At 37.5% G+C, this 24,141-nt stretch overlaps 3 protein-coding genes and 1 long non-coding RNA gene across 6 annotated transcripts; 2 read left to right on the forward strand and 2 right to left on the reverse strand.

Moving 5' to 3' along the window:
- The first annotated feature begins 5,405 nt into the window (after positions 1-5,405).
- On the forward strand, positions 5,406-7,525 carry LOC135172907 (uncharacterized). The gene is made up of 2 exons (XM_064139412.1): positions 5,406-7,312; positions 7,503-7,525. Exons 1-2 carry the CDS (start codon positions 5,962-5,964, stop codon positions 7,508-7,510), a joined length of 1,359 nt encoding a protein of 452 aa, XP_063995482.1. The 5' UTR covers positions 5,406-5,961; the 3' UTR covers positions 7,511-7,525.
- A 1,300-nt stretch (positions 7,526-8,825) lies between these two features.
- Positions 8,826-12,970, forward strand: LOC135172904 (uncharacterized). The gene is made up of 6 exons (XM_064139409.1): positions 8,826-9,085; positions 9,178-9,393; positions 10,100-10,273; positions 10,381-10,575; positions 10,819-11,261; positions 11,493-12,970. The coding sequence occupies exons 1-6, from the start codon at positions 8,827-8,829 to the stop codon at positions 11,844-11,846; spliced, it is 1,641 nt and encodes a 546-aa protein (XP_063995479.1). The 5' UTR covers position 8,826; the 3' UTR covers positions 11,847-12,970.
- A 446-nt stretch (positions 12,971-13,416) lies between these two features.
- LOC135172909 (trypsin-1-like) lies at positions 13,417-15,815 on the reverse strand. 3 transcript variants are annotated; one of them, XM_064139415.1, is made up of 4 exons: positions 15,714-15,815; positions 14,626-15,002; positions 14,069-14,293; positions 13,417-13,666 (listed from the first exon to the last, which is right to left on the reverse strand). In XM_064139415.1, the coding sequence occupies exons 1-4, from the start codon at positions 15,787-15,789 to the stop codon at positions 13,652-13,654; spliced, it is 693 nt and encodes a 230-aa protein (XP_063995485.1). In that variant the 5' UTR covers positions 15,790-15,815; the 3' UTR covers positions 13,417-13,651. The 3 variants fall into 3 exon arrangements, with proteins under 3 accessions (XP_063995485.1, XP_063995484.1, XP_063995483.1); XM_064139414.1 differs by having other exon boundaries at positions 13,417-13,671; XM_064139413.1 differs by having other exon boundaries at positions 13,417-13,877.
- Positions 15,816-18,152: 2,337 nt separating this feature from the next.
- LOC135159852 (uncharacterized) lies at positions 18,153-22,987 on the reverse strand. The gene is made up of 4 exons (XR_010298464.1): positions 22,831-22,987; positions 21,432-21,808; positions 20,817-21,041; positions 18,153-18,423 (listed from the first exon to the last, which is right to left on the reverse strand). It is a non-coding gene; the product is annotated as an uncharacterized LOC135159852 (long non-coding RNA).
- Between the last annotated feature and the right edge of the window lie 1,154 nt (positions 22,988-24,141).

Consider the following 24,141-nt stretch of genomic DNA (forward strand, 5'->3'; position numbering starts at 1 on the left):
GTTGATTTAAAACATAAAATTGTTTGTTTCTTCCACAATTTTAATCACGAGTTCAACTAAAACATATACCCTCATTCATATACCCTCTTACCAAAAAAAAACTGCATTTCACAATGCGAACAATTTTTACGTTATTTTCTAGTGGAGGAGGGATATGGCGTATTGTCGTCCAGTTACATTTAATAAAGCACATTTGTGTTTAATTTTGTGTGCCTTCTTACATGTCATTTCAGCTGCCCAGGACTTAATGTAGAATATTCCTACTCGACTGGAAAAGTCTGGATAACTAAACGCCTCTTCCCTACTACTTTCCTGGTGTCCGAAAATATATATACCAGTAAGATCATCACAAATTTTGGATTTTCCTGATTTAACGAGAATTTGTGAAATTACGAAAACTTTCTCAATATCTAGGAGTACCACGTTATTTGGATGACTTGTCGTCAAGGTTAGACCATTGATGTTGATCATATTTGATGTTAAATGAATTTCCCCATCAATTATCATCGTTGTAGGCTTTCTCGCGATAACCCAATCACTCAGTATGTGTTTCTGATTAATTACCATGGTTCCTCCAGACTCCATCTCAGTTAGTCTGTTGATAATTTGTGTGAGTGGTTTTATCGAAGAATGAACGAGTTTTTTAAATAAACCAATGTAACTCTCTCCCCAAAACGCTGAGAGCTCATTCAGAGGAATTTTAAAGTATTGGGCATCATTAGCAACGTGGATGATACTATGCCAACTGAGAACTTGAGCCCCTTCATCATTATAAACATCAGGTAACGTCTCGAAACAAATTTTTAGCAGAGATCCAGCATATTCACTCAAATCCTTAACGAATTCCTTACTGTTTAAAATTCTGCTAGCAAAGACAAATAATGAGAAATGACAACGTAAAGGTTTCGGTAAGAAATCTTGTAACACGACGATACCACAATAATTAAGGAAAAACTTGAATTGTGATGCTTTCCATCTTGAGATATTATTCACATCAAATTCTTTCCTTTGAAATTCAATAGGGATATCGGCTTTTAATGACCTCATAATACCATCAAGCCGACGAACATCAGCTAATTTGATCCTCTGGGCTGAACTTCTCGTTAGCCATTTATCCAGCAGCCATTTCATATTACCAGAATAGAATAAATGCATTAAATCTAATGGCACTTGTTTTGTCAGATCGAATCTATCCAAAGAGAGCAGCGGGGACACAGAACCTTCATAATGATGTTCTGGTTGAACTCGCGTCTCGTAGGATACTTTAGTGCGTAAATTTGCATTGGTCACTGGATATATGCGTTTTCCTCGTCTTCCACAACCTACTGTAATGCCCTTGGTGAAACACCTTCCACAGGCATAGAAGGCTCCAGGAGCTTTGTGGCAGCAAATGAATGCTCGAGCTGGCGAATCAGCCACTATTGCTACAATTTTCACCTCAAAAACCTTGTCATCAATGCGCAAACCATTTTCTTGGAGTTCATTGGCCTCTTCAACAAAATCAGTCATGAATTCTGTGGCTGATAATGGTTTCCCATCCCCACAATAAATCGCGGCAGCAAAGGGTTTGGTAGTGTAATTTGGATGCTGTATTTTTATTGAAATTGGCCAAATTTCCTTCTTAGCATTCCGGTATACCTGCATACCGTCAATATGAACCAGAAGAGAAATGTCGTTTTCTCGATAAATTTGAGTTGAAATTATTTTTCTGAGTCCCGAGGCGATTCCCAAATAAATGAATTCACCTGGAATCTCATGAACTCCTCTCATGGTTGTTAGGTGTCTGCAATGGGGAGTTTGCAAAAGCTGCCGTGTAGTCTTGGGTATTGATGTGTAACCTTCACTTCTTAAAATGGCTAACAATTCATCGATTGCTTCTGCTGTTGTAGCTCTTCTGAATTTCACTGCCCATTGATTAATTTTTTGCTCCATTCCCCGCGGTTCCAATTTGTCCAGAGTTTGTGTATTCTTGTCTCCAATGCTGTCAGTGAATACTTTGTTGAAATCATTGTCAATGTCATCTGAATCACCATCACAACCTGAGCCCCCAAGAATTGGTTCATCCCTGTCTCCAACGCTGCTATTGGATTCACTGATGCAATCATTAAGATGCTTATACGAGCCACAATCACCATCACCACCCGACCAACTATCACCACAAGCACTAGCATTATCATCGAGATGTCGAACATCGACATCTCCACTAATTTGATCCACAATAGATCCACTACGGATAGTTATTTCATTGGCTGTTGGCAAACTAACCTCTTCCTCATCGGCATTATTGCGTTCACTGTAATCCGGAGTTTTTTCTTTAGCGCCTTCTACGTTTACAGATTCTTTTTTCTTCAGTTGATGAAAATGTCTGTATTTTTTAACCCGTGAATATGAACTCTGAGACATATTACAATAGTAAAAGAGTAATATTAAAATAATAAATTGCCGCACACGACACTCATGTCTACTGCCACAATCAGACTACTCAACACGCCATCTTACGGGCTGTTGTCATAGAATGTGTGGTATACGGTGATATCCACGCATATTTTCCCCTGAAATAGTATGTTCAGAAGAAATAATGGTACCTTCGGAAGAAGGAGAATCAAAGGACGAAAAATTTAGTGAAGGAACATTCCCCATGAGAATTCAATTTTTGGAATGCTGTTCCATATGGGACCCAAGCCTGGCAAACCATGCCCCTTGTCTGCCTGGCCATGTCTCGGGGCAAGCTTGGTGACCCAAGCCTGGCAAGCCATGCTCTTTACCAGTCTGGCCATACCTCGGGTCAAGCGTGGTTGCCCAAGCCCGGCAAACCGTGCTCTTTGCCAGTCTGGCCATACCACGGGCCAAGCTTAGTGACCCAAGCCTGGCAAGCCATGCTCTTTGCCGGTCTGGCCATGCCTCGGGCCAAGCTTGGTGGCCCAGATCTGGCAAGCCAGTCTCGTGCCAGACCTGGCCCGTTTCGTGGACATTGGCATTTCCTACCTGGGATTAGGAGCTAGCAAACTTGAGGATATCCAAGTATTCTAAAACATGTGTGTTTAGCAAAATTCCGTTCAACATTGATGGAAGAGATCAAAGGTCTTTTTCGAGCGCATGGTTAAGCTAAGTTTCCGAACATGTTAATACGAGCAAAAATTTAGAAAAACATATTCTAAGATACAAATTCTTTACAAGAGGCACGCCGTCGCATCTTCAGTCTCATTTTTGGTAGTGTTACAGCGTTTATTGACGTTTATAACAGTGGATAAGTTTATTCCAACACTCCCCAGAGTTTCTAAAAATATTGAAAAATATAAGTTTTCGGAGAAATAAGGGAAAAAATTTAATCGAACACCCTCTGATTTGATGGTGTGAAGCCGAGGGCTGCACTAATTTTCCAACATGACATTTCCTGTCACTGCGCAACGTGTTTCGAATATGAACGTAAATTCATCGATTAGTATGTTTCAAATATTCTCATTAACAATTAATTCATGAACAATAATAGTTTTACGAATTTATGAAAGGTCTATCACCCTTCTACCCCAATTTTCTTGAGCTTTTTGTTCCAGTAGCACTTTCGGAAAAGCTATCTTTAGATAAGTTTTGGACCAGACGCCCTTTCCATTTTTCCTTCATATGACTTTCTTCACATTCGCGTCTCACAATAATGTTATATGAAGGTTATATGAGGTGACACACGTGTCAATCACATAAAGAAAACACAGCGCTGGTGTTTATCCATCATGGGATAAAACAAGAGTCAAGTAGAAAAAGAATCAAAATATTTTCTAGTAATTGTTGAAAATTTAAAAATCACCATTAATGGATAATGATGAATGCCCGGTTTATTGGAGATAGCGAAGCAAAAACAAAGAATATGATTTCATGTAACTGCTTGGATATTCTCAAATAGGTTGACTCATCTCCCGGCCGAGATTACAAGTTATATCTTCGACTCTAAGGAGGATAGCGGAAGAATTCCCATCACATTTGTCGTAGAACTCAAATCGCTACACAAAAAAATTGGGACGAAAATTTTGGTGGTTTCATTAATTTTCTTGCTCTCAAACCAGATTAAACCAATCCGAATATCACAGAAATCCCAGATGAATCTGTTAAAATAACAAAAAATACAAAACCCTCAAGCGAAATCTCCATCTTCTGGATTTTTTCATATTATGGGATTGAGGATACCGAAGAACTCTATGATGAATTGATGCCTTATGATCAACCAATTTAAACAAAAAATAATATGTTGGATATTAATGACAAATTGAAAAATCTTTGTCGATCTATATTTTGAATGGCAACAATTCAATCTAGAATCACTAAGTTTTTCGGACACTGCTATGGGAGAAAAAAAATCGTCTGAAAAATCAATAATTTATTGCAAAAATTTGAATCTGATAAATGTTGTTGAAACAGGGTGACAGCGGTTCCGGTTTCATAATCAACAATAGAATTTTCGGAATAGCGGCGGCAATACCAAAGAAGAGGGACTATTATATTATCACGGATGTCTTTCACTATTTTGATTGGATTGTGAAGATTATTGGCCTGCCGGATGAATTTGACTTCCTGAGTGAGCTTTACTGATGAGTGGGCATGTATACAATAAAATGAATGTCTGTCAAAATGCATTCACAATTTGTAGAGATGAACTATAAAATAAGAAATCTTTTTGTTTCTTCATAGATTGGTATATTAAATGTTAAACAACAGTTCTGTATGATGAAAATATAAAATTGTTGTAACTAAACTAAGAGCGTTGACACAAAGTCCGGAATGCAGAATTAAATTCATCTTATATAGTTTTACAGAGACAGTGAGATGAAAGAATCCGCGACAAGAATCTCGGTTTTCCTTCAACTATTGTTTTTCGTCATGGACCACCTCAAAAAATATCGTTTTTAGATCTTGTATGTGTCTATGAGCTATTACAAAATTTATTGTTTTGTTGGAGTTCATGCCGCTGTTACACAACCCGTACTTATTTATTCAAATAATGAAACAGAAGTTCTATGAACGGCAGATGAATTCGTTATCACCGATATCGCAAAACTTTTTAATTGCCTAGCCCATATGGTTCCAGTTGGAACACACCTTTTCCCTTAATTAAAAAACCATTCGAGAAACCTCGCGGTTATGGATTACCATCATCGCAAAGCGGGACTCACCATTGTTCACAAGAGGTACACTCAATACGTTATTATGAAAACAACCTTACCAGGCTATGGTTTTCGGAAACCTCGCATAGCCTATTGATATATTCTACTTACATAATATTAAAGACTTAGGCTATTATCAATTGCAATGGGCGGGGGGGGGGCGGGCATCCATGCTGTGAATATTGCCATTCACCCTCTCATTCTTTGACGAAGTCGCCATTCCCAGGTAGGAAATGCCAATGTCCACGAAACGGGCCAGGTCTGGCACGAGACTGGCTTGCCAGATCTGGGCCACCAAGCTTGGCCCGAGGCATGGCCAGACCGGCAAAGAGCATGGCTTGCCAGGCTTGGGTCACTAAGCTTGGCCCGTGGTATGGCCAGACTGGCAAAGAGCACGGTTTGCCGGGCTTGGGCAACCACGCTTGACCCGAGGTATGGCCAGACTGGTAAAGAGCATGGCTTGCCAGGCTTGGGTCACCAAGCTTGCCCCGAGACATGGCCAGGCAGACAAGGGGCATGGTTTGCCAGGCTTGGGTCCCATATGGAACAGCATTCCAAAAATTGAATTCTCATGGGGAATGTTCCTTCACTAAATTTTTCGTCCTTTGATTCTCCTTCTTCCGAAGGTACCATTATTTCTTCTGAACATACTATTTCAGGGGAAAATATGCGTGGATATCACCGTATACCACACATTCTATGACAACAGCCCGTAAGATGGCGTGTTGAGTAGTCTGATTGTGGCAGTAGACATGAGTGTCGTGTGCGGCAATTTATTATTTTAATATTACTCTTTTACTATTGTAATATGTCTCAGAGTTCATATTCACGGGTTAAAAAATACAGACATTTTCATCAACTGAAGAAAAAAGAATCTGTAAACGTAGAAGGCGCTAAAGAAAAAACTCCGGATTACAGTGAACGCAATAATGCCGATGAGGAAGAGGTTAGTTTGCCAACAGCCAATGAAATAACTATCCGTAGTGGATCTATTGTGGATCAAATTAGTGGAGATGTCGATGTTCGACATCTCGATGATAATGCTAGTGCTTGTGGTGATAGTTGGTCGGGTGGTGATGGTGATTGTGGCTCGTATAAGCATCTTAATGATTGCATCAGTGAATCCAATAGCAGCGTTGGAGACAGGGATGAACCAATTCTTGGGGGCTCAGGTTGTGATGGTGATTCAGATGACATTGACAATGATTTCAACAAAGTATTCACTGACAGCATTGGAGACAAGAATACACAAACTCTGGACAAATTGGAACCGCGGGGAATGGAGCAAAAAATTAATCAATGGGCAGTGAAATTCAGAAGAGCTACAACAGCAGAAGCAATCGATGAATTGTTAGCCATTTTAAGAAGTGAAGGTTACACATCAATACCCAAGACTACACGGCAGCTTTTGCAAACTCCCCATTGCAGACACCTAACAACCATGAGAGGAGTTCATGAGATTCCAGGTGAATTCATTTATTTGGGAATCGCCTCGGGACTCAGAAAAATAATTTCAACTCAAATTTATCGAGAAAACGACATTTCTCTTCTGGTTCATATTGACGGTATGCAGGTATACCGGAATGCTAAGAAGGAAATTTGGCCAATTTCAATAAAAATACAGCATCCAAATTACACTACCAAACCCTTTGCTGCCGCGATTTATTGTGGGGATGGGAAACCATTATCAGCCACAGAATTCATGACTGATTTTGTTGAAGAGGCCAATGAACTCCAAGAAAATGGTTTGCGCATTGATGACAAGGTTTTTGAGGTGAAAATTGTAGCAATAGTGGCTGATTCGCCAGCTCGAGCATTCATTTGCTGCCACAAAGCTCCTGGAGCCTTCTATGCCTGTGGAAGGTGTTTCACCAAGGGCATTACAGTAGGTTGTGGAAGACGAGGAAAACGCATATATCCAGTGACCAATGCAAATTTACGCACTAAAGTATCCTACGAGACGCGAGTTCAACCAGAACATCATTATGAAGGTTCTGTGTCCCCGCTGCTCTCTTTGGATAGATTCGATCTGACAAAACAAGTGCCATTAGATTTAATGCATTTATTCTATTCTGGTAATATGAAATGGCTGCTGGATAAATGGCTAACGAGAAGTTCAGCCCAGAGGATCAAATTAGCTGATGTTCGTCGGCTTGATGGTATTATGAGGTCATTAAAAGCCGATATCCCTATTGAATTTCAAAGGAAAGAATTTGATGTGAATAATATCTCAAGATGGAAAGCATCACAATTCAAGTTTTTCCTTAATTATTGTGGTATCGTCGTGTTACAAGATTTCTTACCGAAACCTTTACGTTGTCATTTCTCATTATTTGTCTTTGCTAGCAGAATTTTAAACAGTAAGGAATTCGTTAAGGATTTGAGTGAATATGCTGGATCTCTGCTAAAAATTTGTTTCGAGACGTTACCTGATGTTTATAATGATGAAGGGGCTCAAGTTCTCAGTTGGCATAGTATCATCCACGTTGCTAATGATGCCCAATACTTTAAAATTCCTCTGAATGAGCTCTCAGCGTTTTGGGGAGAGAGTTACATTGGTTTATTTAAAAAACTCGTTCATTCTTCGATAAAACCACTCACACAAATTATCAACAGACTAACTGAGATGGAGTCTGGAGGAACCATGGTAATTAATCAGAAACACATACTGAGTGATTGGGTTATCGCGAGAAAGCCTACAACGATGATAATTGATGGGGAAATTCATTTAACATCAAATATGATCAACATCAATGGTCTAACCTTGACGACAAGTCATCCAAATAACGTGGTACTCCTAGATATTGAGAAAGTTTTCGTAATTTCACAAATTCTCGTTAAATCAGGAAAATCCAAAATTTGTGATGATCTTACTGGTATATATATTTTCGGACACCAGGAAAGTAGTAGGGAAGAGGCGTTTAGTTATCCAGACTTTTCCAGTCGAGTAGGAATATTCTACATTAAGTCCTGGGCAGCTGAAATGACATGTAAGAAGGCACACAAAATTAAACACAAATGTGCTTTATTAAATGTAACTGGACGACAATACGCCATATCCCTCCTCCACTAGAAAATAACGTAAAAATTGTTCGCATTGTGAAATGCAGTTTTTTTTTGGTAAGAGGGTATATGAATGAGGGTATATGTTTTAGTTGAACTCGTGATTAAAATTGTGGAAGAAACAAACAATTTTATGTTTTAAATCAACAATCGACATGAAAATCCGATCATCGAGGTCGTTAGAAAATTTCAATAGTGGAGTCGTTACATGCAAGTGGGACATAAATCGGTTAGATCTGGCGTCCGTGTACATAACCTTTCATAATTGCTCGTATCATCCGTTTATCGGGCTTTTTGTCTCAAATTCGGATTTCACCAACTAAGTTGACGGTAAATTACAAGAAGTGAGAATTTAATGTGAATTAAATGTGTGTTAAGTGTTTGACAGATATTTGTGATATAATCGTTTTGAAGGAATAGTGGCGCTAAAAAAGAAGCATCAGTGGGGTGATGACAAAAAACCGTTCAAAACACATGGAAATAGAAACGCAATTTTTTCTGTTAAATAATAAGCTATATGCATCATTCTGCAAAGTTATCAGTTTATATGAAACTACTCGAAAACACCAGGTTCAATTGTACGAATCGTGATTTTTTTTCATAACCTAAAATGTCGGAAACCTCACATCCATCTCGCGATCCAAAAAATCTCAGCGAACCATTCGCAGTCATCGAATTTCTCGAGAAAAACGAAAAAGGGCTACCATGCATTGATTTGGTGCCGAAAAAATGGTTTAATAGTGCAGAAGAAGACACCTGTAAATTCCCACCGACAACTGAATATCATCTACTTGACGACTACTTGGAAAAATTGCACTCGCCCAAGGACTCTTGGCAAAGTTATCCATTTTGCTTCATCACCGGAGCAGGTACAAAAATTGAAATGACTCCACTTATAACTTGATGAATTGCTCGATGGGTTCATTTCAATATTAAAGGATCATATGTTGATTGTGTTCAGCTGATTTGGATCAGGGTCGCAGAAGATTAAAAAAGGCCCAAGTAACTCTCAACTGTGAGACAACCGATGGTGAAAATGATCGAAAGGGGGGGAGGTCCGAAACTTCCTCGAAAGCAAAAATTTCAGCAAAACCCTTAACTGCATCAAAGTCTCAACTAAACAACATCTTTAGTACTAAAATCCCGATTCCACCTAGAAATCAAACTCCAAAGTCTGGTAAGTCCTGTTAATATGAAGTAAAAGTCAATTATCAACAATTATAACCACTCTTAACCCCAATTATTCATCCCCAATTTATTCAACTCTCGTATTTAACATCAAAAGACCCATCGTTCCCTAAATTGGGAATTAGATTGACCGAATTTTTGAAATCTTTTACAAAATAAATATTAATTATGTATCTGTGCAGTCATTACATGTGTATTTGTCTCGAAACATCGTTTTAAGAGAGAATCGCATTGAATGATTTTATAAGAAAATTTTTATTATGTTGTGGTCGAAAAATATTAGGTTATTTTTTTTTATTGCAATTCTTTACTCATCAAAAAATTGAGTCGCTAACAGAAATCACTACGTGCGAACAAGATAAAGTGGAAAATTTATGATTTACACTTGATATGATTGTTTATACATAAAAGCATTGGAATGTTGAGGGGACGAGAAACGTTCCATTTTTCCCCACCATCTCTTATGTAGGAAAGCATTATAATTCTGTTGTGAAGAGGTAAATCAAAGTGAACATCTACGGAAAATGGTAAAATTTTGATAGAAACCTTTTTTGTAGGAGCGATAGGTTCTACAAAAAAAATATTTTTTCAAATGCATGCATTCTTTCCCCACTTTGAAATAGCTATAAAAAACAAAGGCTGGAGACAACTTACGTTGTGTTACTACTTCACTACAAACTTGTAAAATTTCGTAGGTATACAAGCAAAACCAAAGACAAGATTTCAAAGCATTTACCAGAGTGGATCTGACTCTGAAGACGAAAATCATGATTGTCTTATAGCTAATCCTGAGGAGATTCGAGCCTCAAAGGCTCAAAATAATTCTGGCTTTTTGCAAATGTCGAGTAAATCGCGATCTGTACCAACAGGTAATAAATCAATTTTGAGGTAATATGGGACTGTAGCACGTAATTCTAAGTTCGTGTTAATTAAATGATCCGGTCAGGGATAAATCATCATTTTCAATAATTTCCAGGTGCATGTTTATCATTTAAACAGCGGTCAAGGAAGAATATTACTTTGCTTAAAGACGTCGAAACTGATGAATCTGAGAGCAATGATTCCTCCGATGGAATTCTGCAGTCACCTACAAAATCGATGGACTCAGCGAGAAATACAAGAAAAGAACTTCATTTGACACCTCCTTCACCACTAGTCCATAACGCTTCAGGTAAAATCGGCTCGGATATTCCATGACCAATCATCGGCCAAGTTCCTCCCGCATGAAAAAATTTATATTTATAAATATTTGAAAATGGTCCAATTTATATTTTGAACATTCTTTACAAAATTCGGAACTTATATAGAATTAGATTATATTATATATTTTTGGTGGGGGCTTGGGTAGTTTTTTTTTCATCTGATGCTGCTACCCATCAATTTATATCGTTTGGTCCTCCTTTAATTTCATAAGGTAACCGAAAAAGGCGTGCATCGTCTACTACACGCGCTGAAGACGGATTGAATTCGATTGTGAGCCCAGGAACTCCAAAAACTTCACGATCAATGATGGTACCCCCTGCTAAGATGCCAAAAATGCTGGGACCACAAAACCAGTTGTCATCTAGTCATTATGCTGATAATGAACGTCGAATCCTGAACTCCCTTCGAGATTACTTTGATCAGCAATTAGATGAAAAGCTCGAAAATTTAAGACGCAGGATGGCTTACGATTTAAAGCAGTCTATGAATGAGCTCAAGACCACAATCATTGGCACTAATCTAGCCCCAGCTTCTGGTCCTAGCTTGCTTGAAATACAGAAGCAGATGTCTACGCCACTACCATTTGAAATGGATGATAAGTTCCAGGAATACGAAGCGATATTGACAACGGACCCAAATCTCGTAGAAACACTGGTAATATATCTGAAATTGATCGTTTTTCTTCTTTTTTATGTAAAATCAATAAATTGGGCGGTGACACATGCACTGGGTTCGTTTTCTGGTGATGAAAAAATCTTTCATCACCGGGACTCAAGTCTACGTCACTGGAACGCTTTGGTTATAGAACCAACCCGCTGGCGATGAGCCCAAAGATGTCTTCTCATGTTCATAAATTCAAAAAAATTTCCCTTCTTTTATTTTTAGCGATTATTCATGAGAGTTTTGATAAGCAATAAAAAAGAGATGAAAATATGTGTTTCCACTATCCTATCTGCGGTTCTGAGGAAGACAGTGTCACTGCACTATTCTGGTTACGGAAATAAGGAAGCTGGCGGAAAGAAAAAGAAAAATTTTTATAACACTACAGTATGCAAAGTACTGATTGATGTGATAATTGAGGTAATAGGATCCAGCACTGATGAGAAGAAGATAATGTCAGAAGTAAGTACTTGGTTGTCACGTTCTGGCGATCGAGAGGGTGGGCGTAAGGAACGACAACGCGGGTCAAGTCATCATAACGAGAATAATTCAGTTTGTTCCTTTGATACCAATCGATAATACTTCATTTTTCCGGGATAAATGGAATTGTAAAATCACTGTGTTAATATGACTCCATTAGTTCATTTTCGTAATTGTATTAGTTGTGATATTCTTGATAAAAGGTACGATTAATAGGAAAAGTTTATATTATCAATATATTTTTATCGCGAGGCGTTTCATTGGGCAGAATATATATTAATATATGAATATTGTTTAGTATTCGGCTGTCATTGAAGTATTAATTATATTTATTATATTTCTCCTGGCGAGGTCGGAAATCCAGAAGATGGAAATAACAATTGGAAAATGTGATGTATCTTAGCATAATAAAGTATTTTCTATGTCATTTCCTCATAAGTTAGATCACGGGAATAAATATCCGTTGTTGGTTCAGGGATTAAATATTATGTCCAAAAGTTTAAAGGGAAAAATAATAAGTGGATTTTTAATTTTTAAGAAAAATTCTAATGAAAGTAATTTCAGCCATTGAGAGCTGTTTTCAGTATTTGGTGATTCAAGTCAAATAATATTTATAAGGTTGAAGTTTCACAATCGGACTGCGTCCATATTCCCCAAAGATTTCAAATTTAAGGGTTGAAATTAATTAGTTATATGTAATCCTATCCAAGACTTTTTTATATTTCTAAGTTTGTTTGAAAGAGTGAATATAATAAGCAATATTATATAGAACTAGCACACAATCAATGCAACTAAATATCATTCTGTGTTCCGGAGTTGCAGATGGAGAAGACATTATTGTAAAAAAAGGACGTCTTTCCGAGATGAAAAAATAATTCTTATCAGGATAATTCGTATCAGCAATTGTCTATGGATATAAGAATTAATTCTTATCATCCATAGCGGAATAAATTATCCATAATATTGCTATTATAATGACTGTTTTCATGCTTGAATTGAAGCACGATAATTTATCAATTCTAAACTACTAATTTAAAAAATAACATTGGTGCGTTATTTTGTTGGATATTTTGTTAATACAATCTTCGAATTCTGAAGACTGACTGCTAATATTATTAGATTGTAAGAGAGAGTTTATTAAGACTTAATATGGTATGTCGTATTAAATTTCGGATTCAAATGATCTACGTAGATTATTTATTTTAAAAGCGGATGAAAATAATCCACAAAAGATTTTTCTACAATTTATACCTGCAATCATTTTTTTGAGTTTTCATATTCTGTTCGCGGAAAAATCTCATAGTTGTGATTATCTTTCATGAAAATTGGAGATACAAACACTGCATATCTTTAACTGTTCAACCAAAATCGGATGAAAACATGTACTATGTCGATAGGAGGAAAAAAGTTTTTGATTGGCTGAGTTTTTTTGTCAATAGATTTAATAAATTTAAATATAAGTTTTGTCACATAATAAAACTGTTTTCTGTATAATGTTGAAGGTAATAAATACATGTCTGCTTATCAGATATACCGTTCATATATTTATTGGTGATTCTGAACCCAATACAGGCAACGGTTGGAGCCTGGCCACAGCTCTGGTCGTAAATCTGGGCCAATTTCGGGCCGAATGGTCAGCCCAGAATGCGGCCAAAGTTCGGCAATAGGTCTGGGCCAATTTCGGGCCGAATGGTAAGCCCAGAGTGCGGCCAAAGTACGGCGACCGAAGTCTGGCCAAAGTTCGGTCCCAGGCCTGGCCCCGTGTTATCATCCCAGGGTCTAGCCAAGTTCGGCGCGAGTTTGGCTGGAGCCCGGGTGCCGAGCTACGGCAGCTCGGCGGCCGTGCTTGTACCAAGGTTGGCCCATTCGTTTTTTCCTACCTGGGAATGGTCTCTTACGGCAGATCAGAGACGAAGAACCTAAGCTAGCCGTATTGTCAAAAATTATTAGTTGAATATTGGTCTAAAGAAGGTTAGACGAGGTAATACGTGAATATTTAGTGAAATCATTGAAGGATTAGCTGTAATTTTATACGAATGTATCTTGAAACGTGATGAAGCTGCAAATATACGTTTTTTTTCTTGTTTTTGAAGCTTTCTTATTCTCACTTCTCCTACGCAGTGACATTATCTAAACATGTAAATACATTCGCAAGGTTTATGTTAACTGTTTAAAAAAACTGTCGCATAGCATAATTCTTTTGGCAGCAATTTTTATGAGGAACACAACCAACGAAATGTGATACGCTCTCAAACCATTATTAAATTGCCACGAGAATTCGCCAAGTATAGCCTGTAGAAATTCTGCAAGTGTGTACTCACTCGGATCAGTTTCACGTCTTCGCTCCAGATGCAAATTACACCAAATACCACCCAATTATCGCACTTTACTACTGTAAATACACCTTTTGCCAATTTTACCGCTCCTGAGTAGTCGGGAGCTGTGCGTCCGGATGCCACCACTATACCTTTCTCACCCAGGTCTGGCTGGTAGCATGGCAATTTAATAATTTGTTGTGTAGGACCTAGTTCTGCCGGTTTCTCTAACTGAAACAAACGGAAATTTCATGACAAATTTCCCGTTGATGGCGGAGACTTAACCTATAGTAATACCTGTGATGTGATGAAACGGCTTAACTTTCGCCGTTTATTCTTTTAATTTTTCCAAAGGAGTAAGCCAATAGCGATAGTGTTCAAATTTTGAATTTTTATGTTTTCACCCATTTTATATAATTTCCAAACTAAATGAGAAACTTTGAGAGTCGGACCATTACAGACCTTCCATTCACAAGCAAAAATGACAAAGTTTTCACCGTCCGCGAATCTTAGCTGAAAACTTGACAAGTTTTTAATTTTCAAGCTGGCCATAATTGATTTACCTCAAAAATGGCTATATCGTAAGTGGCCCAACGATTCTGCATGAAAATCGGCTTGTAATTTGGGTGTCTATATATTCGCTTTACACTGTACTGGTAGCCACCTTCCTCTGTACTATTCATCCCTAGTTTAACGAGGATTCTATTTGGAACACGGTAGTAAACTGAATTCTGAGGTTCATTCTGGTATACTGCACAGTGCGCAGCAGTAAGAACATGAAAAAGAGTAACAAGTGATCCACCACAAATACAAGTAACGGCTATTATTTTATCTTGATCACGCAGGATGTATTCAGAAGTAATGAAGGCATTTGATGGAAATTCCTCAGCTGTGGCATCATCGGCACTGATCATCCTCTGTACTCGGTCGCCATTCACGTCTGTAATTAATATTTATAAAAAACGTTGATTTCCATTTTTTTAATTTCCGAATCGAAGTCTTTTCCGATTCCCTCATTTCAATTGCGAGTTAATTAGAATGTTTATCCCTTGTGGCTGTGTATCTGCCGGAAAATTTACAATTTTTAAAATTAGTTTTGGAAAAAATGGCAAAGTAATACGGTCCAGAGAAAAATCGGAACTATCAACTTATGATAGCTATCATTAATCTCAACGTTGATGTGTCGTTTCAGGTTGATCAGTCTTGTAGTTCCTGAGATATACCAACTTTTGTGAATTTCATTTTTCCTCAATATCTTAAGAACTACTGCGAGGATTTCCATTTTTTCTTTGCAAAATACACGTCGCTGTCGGCACCAAGGACAGCTATAAAAATATCCATACTCGTTGTCATAAAAATCCCAAGATATTGCCATTTTTTCCTTTTTGTACTATTTTCAATAGTTAATACTAAATCAATGGATGAAACATTGGCTTTCATGATGTGAAAGTATCAAACTTCGGATGGGTATAATCCGTCCGGTTGTTGTTACAAATTTATTGTTTTGTTGCGAAGTGTTATTCCAAACGCTATTAAACTTCAGACTAATTATGGATCTATTATATTCTAATCTATGTTTCTTATTTTTACCCGAGAAACCGCTTTGGTTTTTGATAGCATAAATGTAAGACTAATCATTTTAAAGATTTACCTGTAATAACATTGTAGAATATAAAGCATATGAAGATCACAGAAATCGTATACAATTTTCCGAACAACATTTTCATCTGCGCGATAGACAACAAACTGAATAATGGATCGGGAAATCCAGTTTTATATATCACTGGATATCTGTGCAATACGACGAGATTTCATGTTGAGAAGTTGATAAATTTTAATGTCTGTATTACTATATAAACCAACTCAGTAAAATATAGTAGAAGCCTCCAATCGTCAAGTTGACCTTTACCCCTGATAACACCTCTGATTAAAAGTCTAAAAAATCTACCCTAAGTGAGGATAAATTCAGGAAAATATCGAAAAATAATTCTATTGTTTATTCAAATTAGAATCAATATTATAATGCTTCTGCATTTGTATCCGTCGCATGTAGTGTGAACGCTGTGACATACGAAATTCTATTGAAGTAAATGATTCTCTCCAATGACTTGTTGGTGGCCTTAAGAGCGATGAGATAAGGTAGCCCATATTTTCCGATGCGAAAATTCTTTCCGTTTTATGAATTCACATAAACGGGAAACATAACATTTTCTGAAGAATAAAATAACCTCTTCAAAACTTTTAATCGTCATTGATAGTTATAGACTGACTGTTAGATGCGGGATTCGGGTTTGGGGAGTATTTTTTCAGGATGGCCAAGCTAAAGTCACTGTTGAGTCACTCTAGAATTGTAAGCTCTAGAGTTTTAATCTCTACAACAGAGTACTTTCAATTCTGCTACACGCCGAAGTATTCTTTGTGTAGCTGTTTTTAATAAGGGGGTGAATCACACTCACGATTCTATTGAATATTGAATTTATTTTATAACAAATACAATTATATTGAAGACCTTCGATGAGATAACTATTTTCGAAGTTGGGATGATACTGAGGAGTAGTACCAATTATGGAGACAACTTGGGAACAAAAGTGAGAGGGATGAGAAAATGGAAAGGGAAAATTTCGAGAAATGTCATTTATAGGCGAGGTGCAATTAGAGAGAGGAGAGAGATAGAGGTCAATGTCTCTTGGAAACGATTCCCCAAAAACGTGTCTGTCTGGAGGATTCAACGAAACGTCTGTCAAGGAGGGGCAACTATAATACAAGTAGGAATGAGGGGAAATAATAGCACCAAGTAAAATAGGCCGATGGGAGAACGGCATCCTAAAATATTTCAGAAATTGAGAAAGTAGGGAGGATTATGTCCATAAGTGCATTTTAAAAAGGGTTCCGAGTTCAAGAAGGATGATGGAGAGAATTTGGATTTTATTGTATGTCTTACATAGTGACATTGGCCAGCATAAAGGTTTACTAATCTGGTTGGGGAGAGAAAAAAAACTATTTTAATGAATATTAAAGAAATTCTTAGATATAAACTAAATAATTTCATTTTCAAAGTAAAAATTAAGACGTCAGATGCTATGGCCCGCAGTTCCGGAAGTAGACTGATAACGCTCACAGGCCCAAAAACTGCAAATGCCCGAATTCCCAAAGACTAGGACCATCACAAGTTATATATGTAGGCATCACAACTCCATCACAAGTTTAACTAAAACTGGTATATTAGAATATATTAACCTTACCCAAAGCATGCGAGGCTAAAAAACAAAAAGTCTATTTATTGGAACAATTAAGCCGTCGGAAGCGGTGAGTGCTCAACCGATTGGTCCTTGGATCAAGAATTTACTAAGCAAAGCAGCAATTAATATGAATCTTTTCACTGCATACAGCACAAGAGATGCTGCAGTATCCACTGCGCACAAAAGAGGAGTGGATATTGACACAATCAGACGCACTGCTTGTTAGACACCTGGATCTCAAATCTTCTTGAAATTCTATAACAGACCCAGTCAACCCCCCGATGACCAATTCGTACTCCTGAATAATAATAAGTTCGTTATACTTATTTTATTATTTTCAAGTTGAATAAAATGTTGAAACAGCACTATAAAGAGCCTTTTGCGAACTATCACACAATCTAAAGTACTACAATTCTGATCATCAAGAACGAGACTTGCAATATAATTGAACGATCAGACGAGCCCGCCGAAGGCGGACGAATCTAAATTATATGAAAAGTCTCATTCGAAGATGGAAATACCCTCCCAAACAAAAAATCTGCAAATACGTGCTATCATCTTTTTCTCGAACAGTAATAATTCGAATTTGAACAAAGAAAACGAAATGAAATTGGCGCCGGACGGTAAAAAAATTAAATTTAAAACACTAAATGCGGTGATTTAAGGCATGACTGGCGTGACTACAATTATTATCATCTTTGAACGAGGCTTATCATATAGTTTAAATGAAATATATTAGTATTTACCTTATTTGCCTTCGGTGGACTCGTTTGATTGTTCAATATTCCTTTCCTTCAACTATTTTTCTTCGTCAGGTAGAACTTTTGTTTAACATTTAATATAGCAATGCATAAAGGAACAAAAAGAGTTTTTTATTTCCAATTCATCTCTACAAATTTCGAATTGACACAGTGTGACAAAGATTCACTTTACTGTATGCATCCCCACTCGTCAGTAAACTCCACTCAGGAAGTCGAATTCATCCGGTAGGCCAATAATTTTCAAAATCCATTCAAAATAGTGAAAGGTATTCGTTAAAATATAATAGTTCTCCCCGGGTGGTACTAACGAGACTATGCCAGCAATTCTATTGTTGATTATGAAGCCAGAACCGCTGTCACCCTGTTTCGACAAATTCAATGTTATTTTTCCTTTTCTCTCATATAATAGTGTCTGAAAAAGAGCTATTCTTGGCTGAATAGTTACCATTCAAAATTTTTAAATGTAAAGTGTTTTAAAGCGATTTTATCAATGGATCATTGATTTCTCATAAATTATCAATAAATTAGGTGGCGCCAGATGGTATGAGCGTTGTGGTCTTTTACCTACGCGGTACCTCACCCTAATTCCCTACCCGTATTTGACTCTAAGCTAACTTATATCGAACTCCACATAATTATAACCTAGCCGAGAGGGTTACGTTCATATTAAAAAAAACGTCGGATAGTAGGAGGGAATGCCATGTTGCCAAAAGAATGAAGCCCCCGGATTCAAACCATCCAATATGGCCACTGATCAAATTGGAGAGTTTTTAATTAAGTTTTTTTCACTTATTTGTCCTGAACGGATATTTTTCGATTTTCCCGAAAATTCTTGAAAACATAACGAACAAACTTAAGTGCAACCGCCCCAACACTGCCAAAAAATGCGAGAAAATGCTTTGTCTTTATTGGAATTGGCTTATAATTATTTTTTCAGAGTTTTTTTATAACTAAAATCTAGGGAAATTTGGGTTGTAATTGTGCTTGAAATAAATATTGAACTCCCCTCTATACAGGGTGTCCCAGAATTGCACGTCCAAACTTTAAACTTAAGTTGGGGGTGAAATTCTGGATCGAAAAGTCCTGAGCGACTTTTTGATCAGATGCACCCTCTTCAAGTTATTGAGGGTTGAAGTTGGACGAATCAGGGCCGTGGAATACCCAGTCGCACGTCGGTGAGAAAAACATGCGAGTGTAGTGGTGTCCCCACCATACCGTACTACTCCCCTGCAGCGGCAGAAAGAGATGACTGATGGCGGAGGGCAAGAGGAAGGGGAGGGGAAATAAAAAAAATGAACACCCGCCCGCTACATAATAGTAGATTATGACATGAGGACGATAGGTGGAGGATTGTGAGAAGTGTGAAGTTTGCAGCACGAGGCGTGACAAGTCGCAGTCGAGGTGAGCCGGAGGCTTCGCCCCCCCCCCCCCCAGGGAAAAACAGAAATAGACTTAATTAAAAAAAAATTATTCTTTAGAAAAATACATAAACAATATCAACTAAAGAAAACGAATCTTAACGTTTTGCTTAGGTTCTATTGTCCATGGTTGTGTTCATCGAAAGAAGAAATCATACGATTGCAAAATTTATTCACCAAAAAACATTTTATAATTTGTATCAATTTAATTTTATAAAATTTTATAATATTAAAGCACTTATTAATCTTTTGGTATTTCGATTAACATGAAAAGTGAAAAACAGAAATAGGCTTAATTTAAAAAAAATTATTCTTTGGAAAAATACATAAACAAGATAAATTAAAGAAAACGAACCTTAATCCAAATACTAAAAGATTAATAATGCTTTAATATTATAAAATTTTATAAAATTAAATTGATACAAATTATAAAATGTTTTTTGGTGAATAAATTTTGCAATCGTATGATTTCTTCTTTCGATGAACACAACCATGGACAATAGAACCTAAGCAAAACGTTAAGATTCGTTTTCTTTAGTTGATATTGTTTATGTATTTTTCTAAAGAATAATTTTTTTTTAATTAAGTCTATTTCTGTTTTTCCCTGGGGGGGGGGGGGGGGCGAAGCCTCCGGCTCACCTCGACTGCGACTTGTCACGCCTCGTGCTGCAAACTTCACACTTCTCACAATCCTCCACCTATCGTCCTCATGTCATAATCTACTATTATGTAGCGGGCGGGTGTTCATTTTTTTTATTTCCCCTCCCCTTCCTCTTGCCCTCCGCCATCAGTCATCTCTTTCTGCCGCTGCAGGGGAGTAGTACGGTATGGTGGGGACACCACTACACTCGCATGTTTTTCTCACCGACGTGCGACTGGGTATTCCACGGCCCTGATTCGTCCAACTTCAACCCTCAATAACTTGAAGAGGGTGCATCTGATCAAAAAGTCGCTCAGGACTTTTCGATCCAGAATTTCACCCCCAACTTAAGTTTAAAGTTTGGACGTGCAATTCTGGGACACCCTGTATATAACTATTGAATGGGATTTTGGCAAATGAAAACTTTTTGGAATACTTGGCTATCTTCAAGTTTACCATTTCGTAATGGTTTTTTATGCCAAGTTTGAGGCAGAGAAGCCAGGTGCATTGTCAAAAATTATCAGTTTACTTATGTTGACCGTTGAAATAGGAGTCGGATAGCATAATTCTCTTGGCAGAAATTCGCATGAGGAAAACTTTCAATGAAAAAAATGTGATTCACTCTCAAACCATAATTGGATTGGCCTTAGAATTCGCTAGGTATTTGCTGCGGCCATTCTGCAGGTCTATACTTACTTTCATCACCTGAGCGGTTGTGCTCGAAACGCAGATAATGCCAATTATCACCCAATCCTGGCAGTTTACTACTTTAAATAGACCTTTTTTCAATTTTCCCATTGAAGCGAGATCGGAGGAGGTCAGTCCGGATCCCAGCACTATACCTTCATCACCCACCTCTGGATCATAGCATGGCAGATTAATAATGTGTTGTTTAGGACCTAGATTTATCGGTTCATGTATCTGGAACAAGCACAAACTTCATGGCAAATTTCACGTTGGTGAAGGAATATTTCGCAATGTGACAGACTTTGTTTTTGACAAAACAAAAAATTTAGAATATTTCAAAAACTTAATACTAAAGGGTATAGATATATGTATTAATCAATTTGGATGGAGTGCATGGGATGATAGTTCGGAGAAATGAAAAATTAAACAAGGGTGGATTGTTTTCAAGATTTTTGCGAAAACCGGGTCAAAACCCAATAAAAATTTATAAAAAACGGCTGCACCAGTAAATTTTGTATTTTTCCGGTGGAAGCCTTTCTACATCGTTTCCACGCCCAATGAAAAAATTATAAAATCGGGCGATTAGGAAGCTGTCAATTTCCAAGTTGTGAATGAGTTATTTACCTCGAGAATGGCTATATCGTAAATTCCCCAAGGATTAGCATGGGTAGGTATGCGGTATTGTTGGTGTCTATATATTCGCCTGACACTGTACTGATCGACAATTTCCTGCACACTATTAACTCCTAGTGCGACAAAAATTTCATGTGGAAGGTAGTGGTACACGGAGCTAAGAGATTGATTGGAGCTCAAAGTACAGTGGGCAGCAGTGAGAATATGAAAGAGGGTAAGCAGTGATCCACCACAATGAGAAGTAGAGAATACTGTTTCATATCGTTTACGCTGGATGGATTCAGCACGGATGAAGACATTTGATGGAAATTCTTCAGCTGTAGCATAATCGCCATTCGCCATCCTTGGTTCTCGATCACCGTACACGTCTATAATTAGAATTCATGTAAAATGATGCGTTCAAATGTTTTTTTCTTCCAAATGGAAATCTTGTATTGGACCATTTTTTCGATTATCGAAAATGTTATGAAACGCAACAAAACGCTATTTTTACCCAGCTATCCAGCGCTGTCGTTGGGTGATTATGAGGGAGAATAAAAAAAAAAAAGTATCGTTGTCAAAGGGTCCATCCTTAGGCCTCTCATAAGCCTTTTACTACTATTGTTTTATGACCTTTTGCTCTGAAAACCTTCCAGTAGATGACGTAGGATCAATTTTTCGAATCTCCACGTTCTGGTCGCCGGCGGTCGATACACCAGAGCGTTAGTTGCAGGCGGGCTGCTTGAGTAAATGGATGGACGCAGGGGTATTGGCGATTTTTCCAATGATTCCTCATCCATTGTTCTTCCCTCATCATACTGTTTTTCTTTTTCTATTCATCTAACTCATTTAGCAGCCCTGTTTCATAACTTTTGTAAGAATTTTGCTAAATGAAAAACGGACCCCGATTTTTTCCCTACCATCCCCCAACCTACTACCATCTACTGGTCCATCGAAATTCACGGTAGTGTCATCTATCGTGGATCTCTCAAAAAAGGGTCTACCACCCCTTCTGAGTCATCGAGCCTGGCTCGTAAGAGAGGTCTAATGGGGCCCCATAAAAAAATGATCCTCGAAATTAATCCGCTTACTACTGTCGATGTACTATCGATCTTTCTACTTTGCCACTGTCGACAGTGCCAGGACAGTGGGTCAGCAATTTTTGTCGACAGTGACAAGGCAGCAAGTCGGATTTTGGCTAGCTGGGTAATATCATGTCCTGTAACATTCACAACTTTGAAGATTGATTCTGAAAAAATTGTCAAAAAATACGATAAAATTTCTAGCTAAAAATCTCGTTTTTCCTCAGTATCTCAAAAACTACTGTAAGGATTTCAATTTTTTTCACGATAAGCTGCGGACTTGGAACTTTAACAGAACATGTAGAAGACTAATAAATTTAACAATTTACCTTCAACAACATTGTACAATATAAAGGAGATATAGAGGAAAGAAATTGTGTACAGGTTTCCGAAAAACATTTTCGCCGACGTCGTAGGCACCACACTGAACAATCTATGAGAAAATTCAGTTTTATGTATTACTGGTTGCTTGTGCGATATGACGAGGTTTTATGTTGTACAACTTGGAAATTTCAATGTCTGTAGGAATTTATTGAACGACTCAATATAATATCCTAGAACCGTCCGATCGCCAAGTTGACCTTCACCAGCTTGCACTACACATCTCCGCTTGAAAGACTAAAAATTCTACCCAAATTGAGGATAAAGTCGGGATAATATCGGAAAATAATCACATTCTCTTTTTAAATAGAATTAATACTGTAATGCTTCCTGCATTTTTATTCGTCGGGTTTATTGTGAACGTCATGACCTCATACCAACTTTTGATAAAATGAATGATTTCGTTCAATAACTTGCTGGTGGTCTTAAAAGTGCTGAGATAAGCTAGAAAAAATAATAACCAATGGAACATCCACACCCACCTACAAGGCAAAGTTTCGTATGTTTGCGTTGCAGAGCGTTGCATTCAGCATCATTTTTATCTCAAAACAGAAAATCGAAAAACAGAAAGATCGTAGCGCCGCCGTTCATCCCCTTTATGAGTGGTCTGAGACGGCAAAATGATAAAGAAAATGTTTTGGACTTGAATAACAGAATTTTCAGGTCGTCTGAAAATTATTCTGAGTTGAGTGAAAATTTTGCAAGATCAGTGGAGCGGAAGTAGTAGTAGTATTGACAAACAACATATTAATTATCCACTGTGCACTGTTCATTACTGAATTTATCACAACTTCCCTATCGAATTGTAAGTTTTTTAGTTCCTAATTTTGAAAAAAAAACTCCACTTACCCAATTATTTATTTTTTCTACCATCGCCATGGCAACGAGGTTTTTTTTTCAAGATAATTCAAAAATTGGAATACCCCAAAACATTAATATCCATGGATATACGTAATTTAATTAATTGAGATGAAGTATATCGAGATGAATATTTTGAGAGGTGAAGAAGTGAAATCGATTAGATAGTTTTCGAGATATTTGCGAAAACCGTTTCAGAACCCAATAAAAATACATGAAAAATTGTTTGACCAATTAATACGTGTGATTTGACGAAATTTGATCGTTTTCGCTCACAAATCCCATGAAGATGATCAAACGCGTAGCTCCAATTTGAAAGCAAAAGGCAGCTTCCGCAAAAAGAAAAACAATACAAAAATCTCAGAAAAAACTGTTGCTTTCGCATGTCGGAAGACACGTGC

This window comes from Diachasmimorpha longicaudata, chromosome 2 (assembly GCF_034640455.1).
Source record: "Diachasmimorpha longicaudata isolate KC_UGA_2023 chromosome 2, iyDiaLong2, whole genome shotgun sequence".
Classification (NCBI taxonomy): Eukaryota; Metazoa; Arthropoda; class Insecta; order Hymenoptera; family Braconidae; genus Diachasmimorpha; species Diachasmimorpha longicaudata.

Coding starts and splice junctions, on each gene's coding strand:
- LOC135172907 (XM_064139412.1), top strand. CDS start 5,962: ATGTCTCAGAGTTCATATTCACGGGTTAAAAAATACAGACATTTTCAT.
- LOC135172909 (XM_064139413.1), bottom strand. CDS start 15,789: ATGAAAATGTTGTTCGGAAAATTGTATACGATTTCTGTGATCTTCATA. Junction 15,003..15,713: donor ATTCTACAATGTTATTACAG/GTAAATCTTTAA, acceptor TATTAATTACAG/ACGTGAATGGCGACCGAGTA. Junction 14,294..14,625: donor ACGATATAGCCATTTTTGAG/GTAAATCAATTA, acceptor CGTTTGTTTCAG/TTAGAGAAACCGGCAGAACT.
- LOC135172904 (XM_064139409.1), top strand. CDS start 8,827: ATGTCGGAAACCTCACATCCATCTCGCGATCCAAAAAATCTCAGCGAA. Junction 10,576..10,818: donor ACTAGTCCATAACGCTTCAG/GTAAAATCGGCT, acceptor TAATTTCATAAG/GTAACCGAAAAAGGCGTGCA. Junction 11,262..11,492: donor CAAATCTCGTAGAAACACTG/GTAATATATCTG, acceptor TTTTATTTTTAG/CGATTATTCATGAGAGTTTT.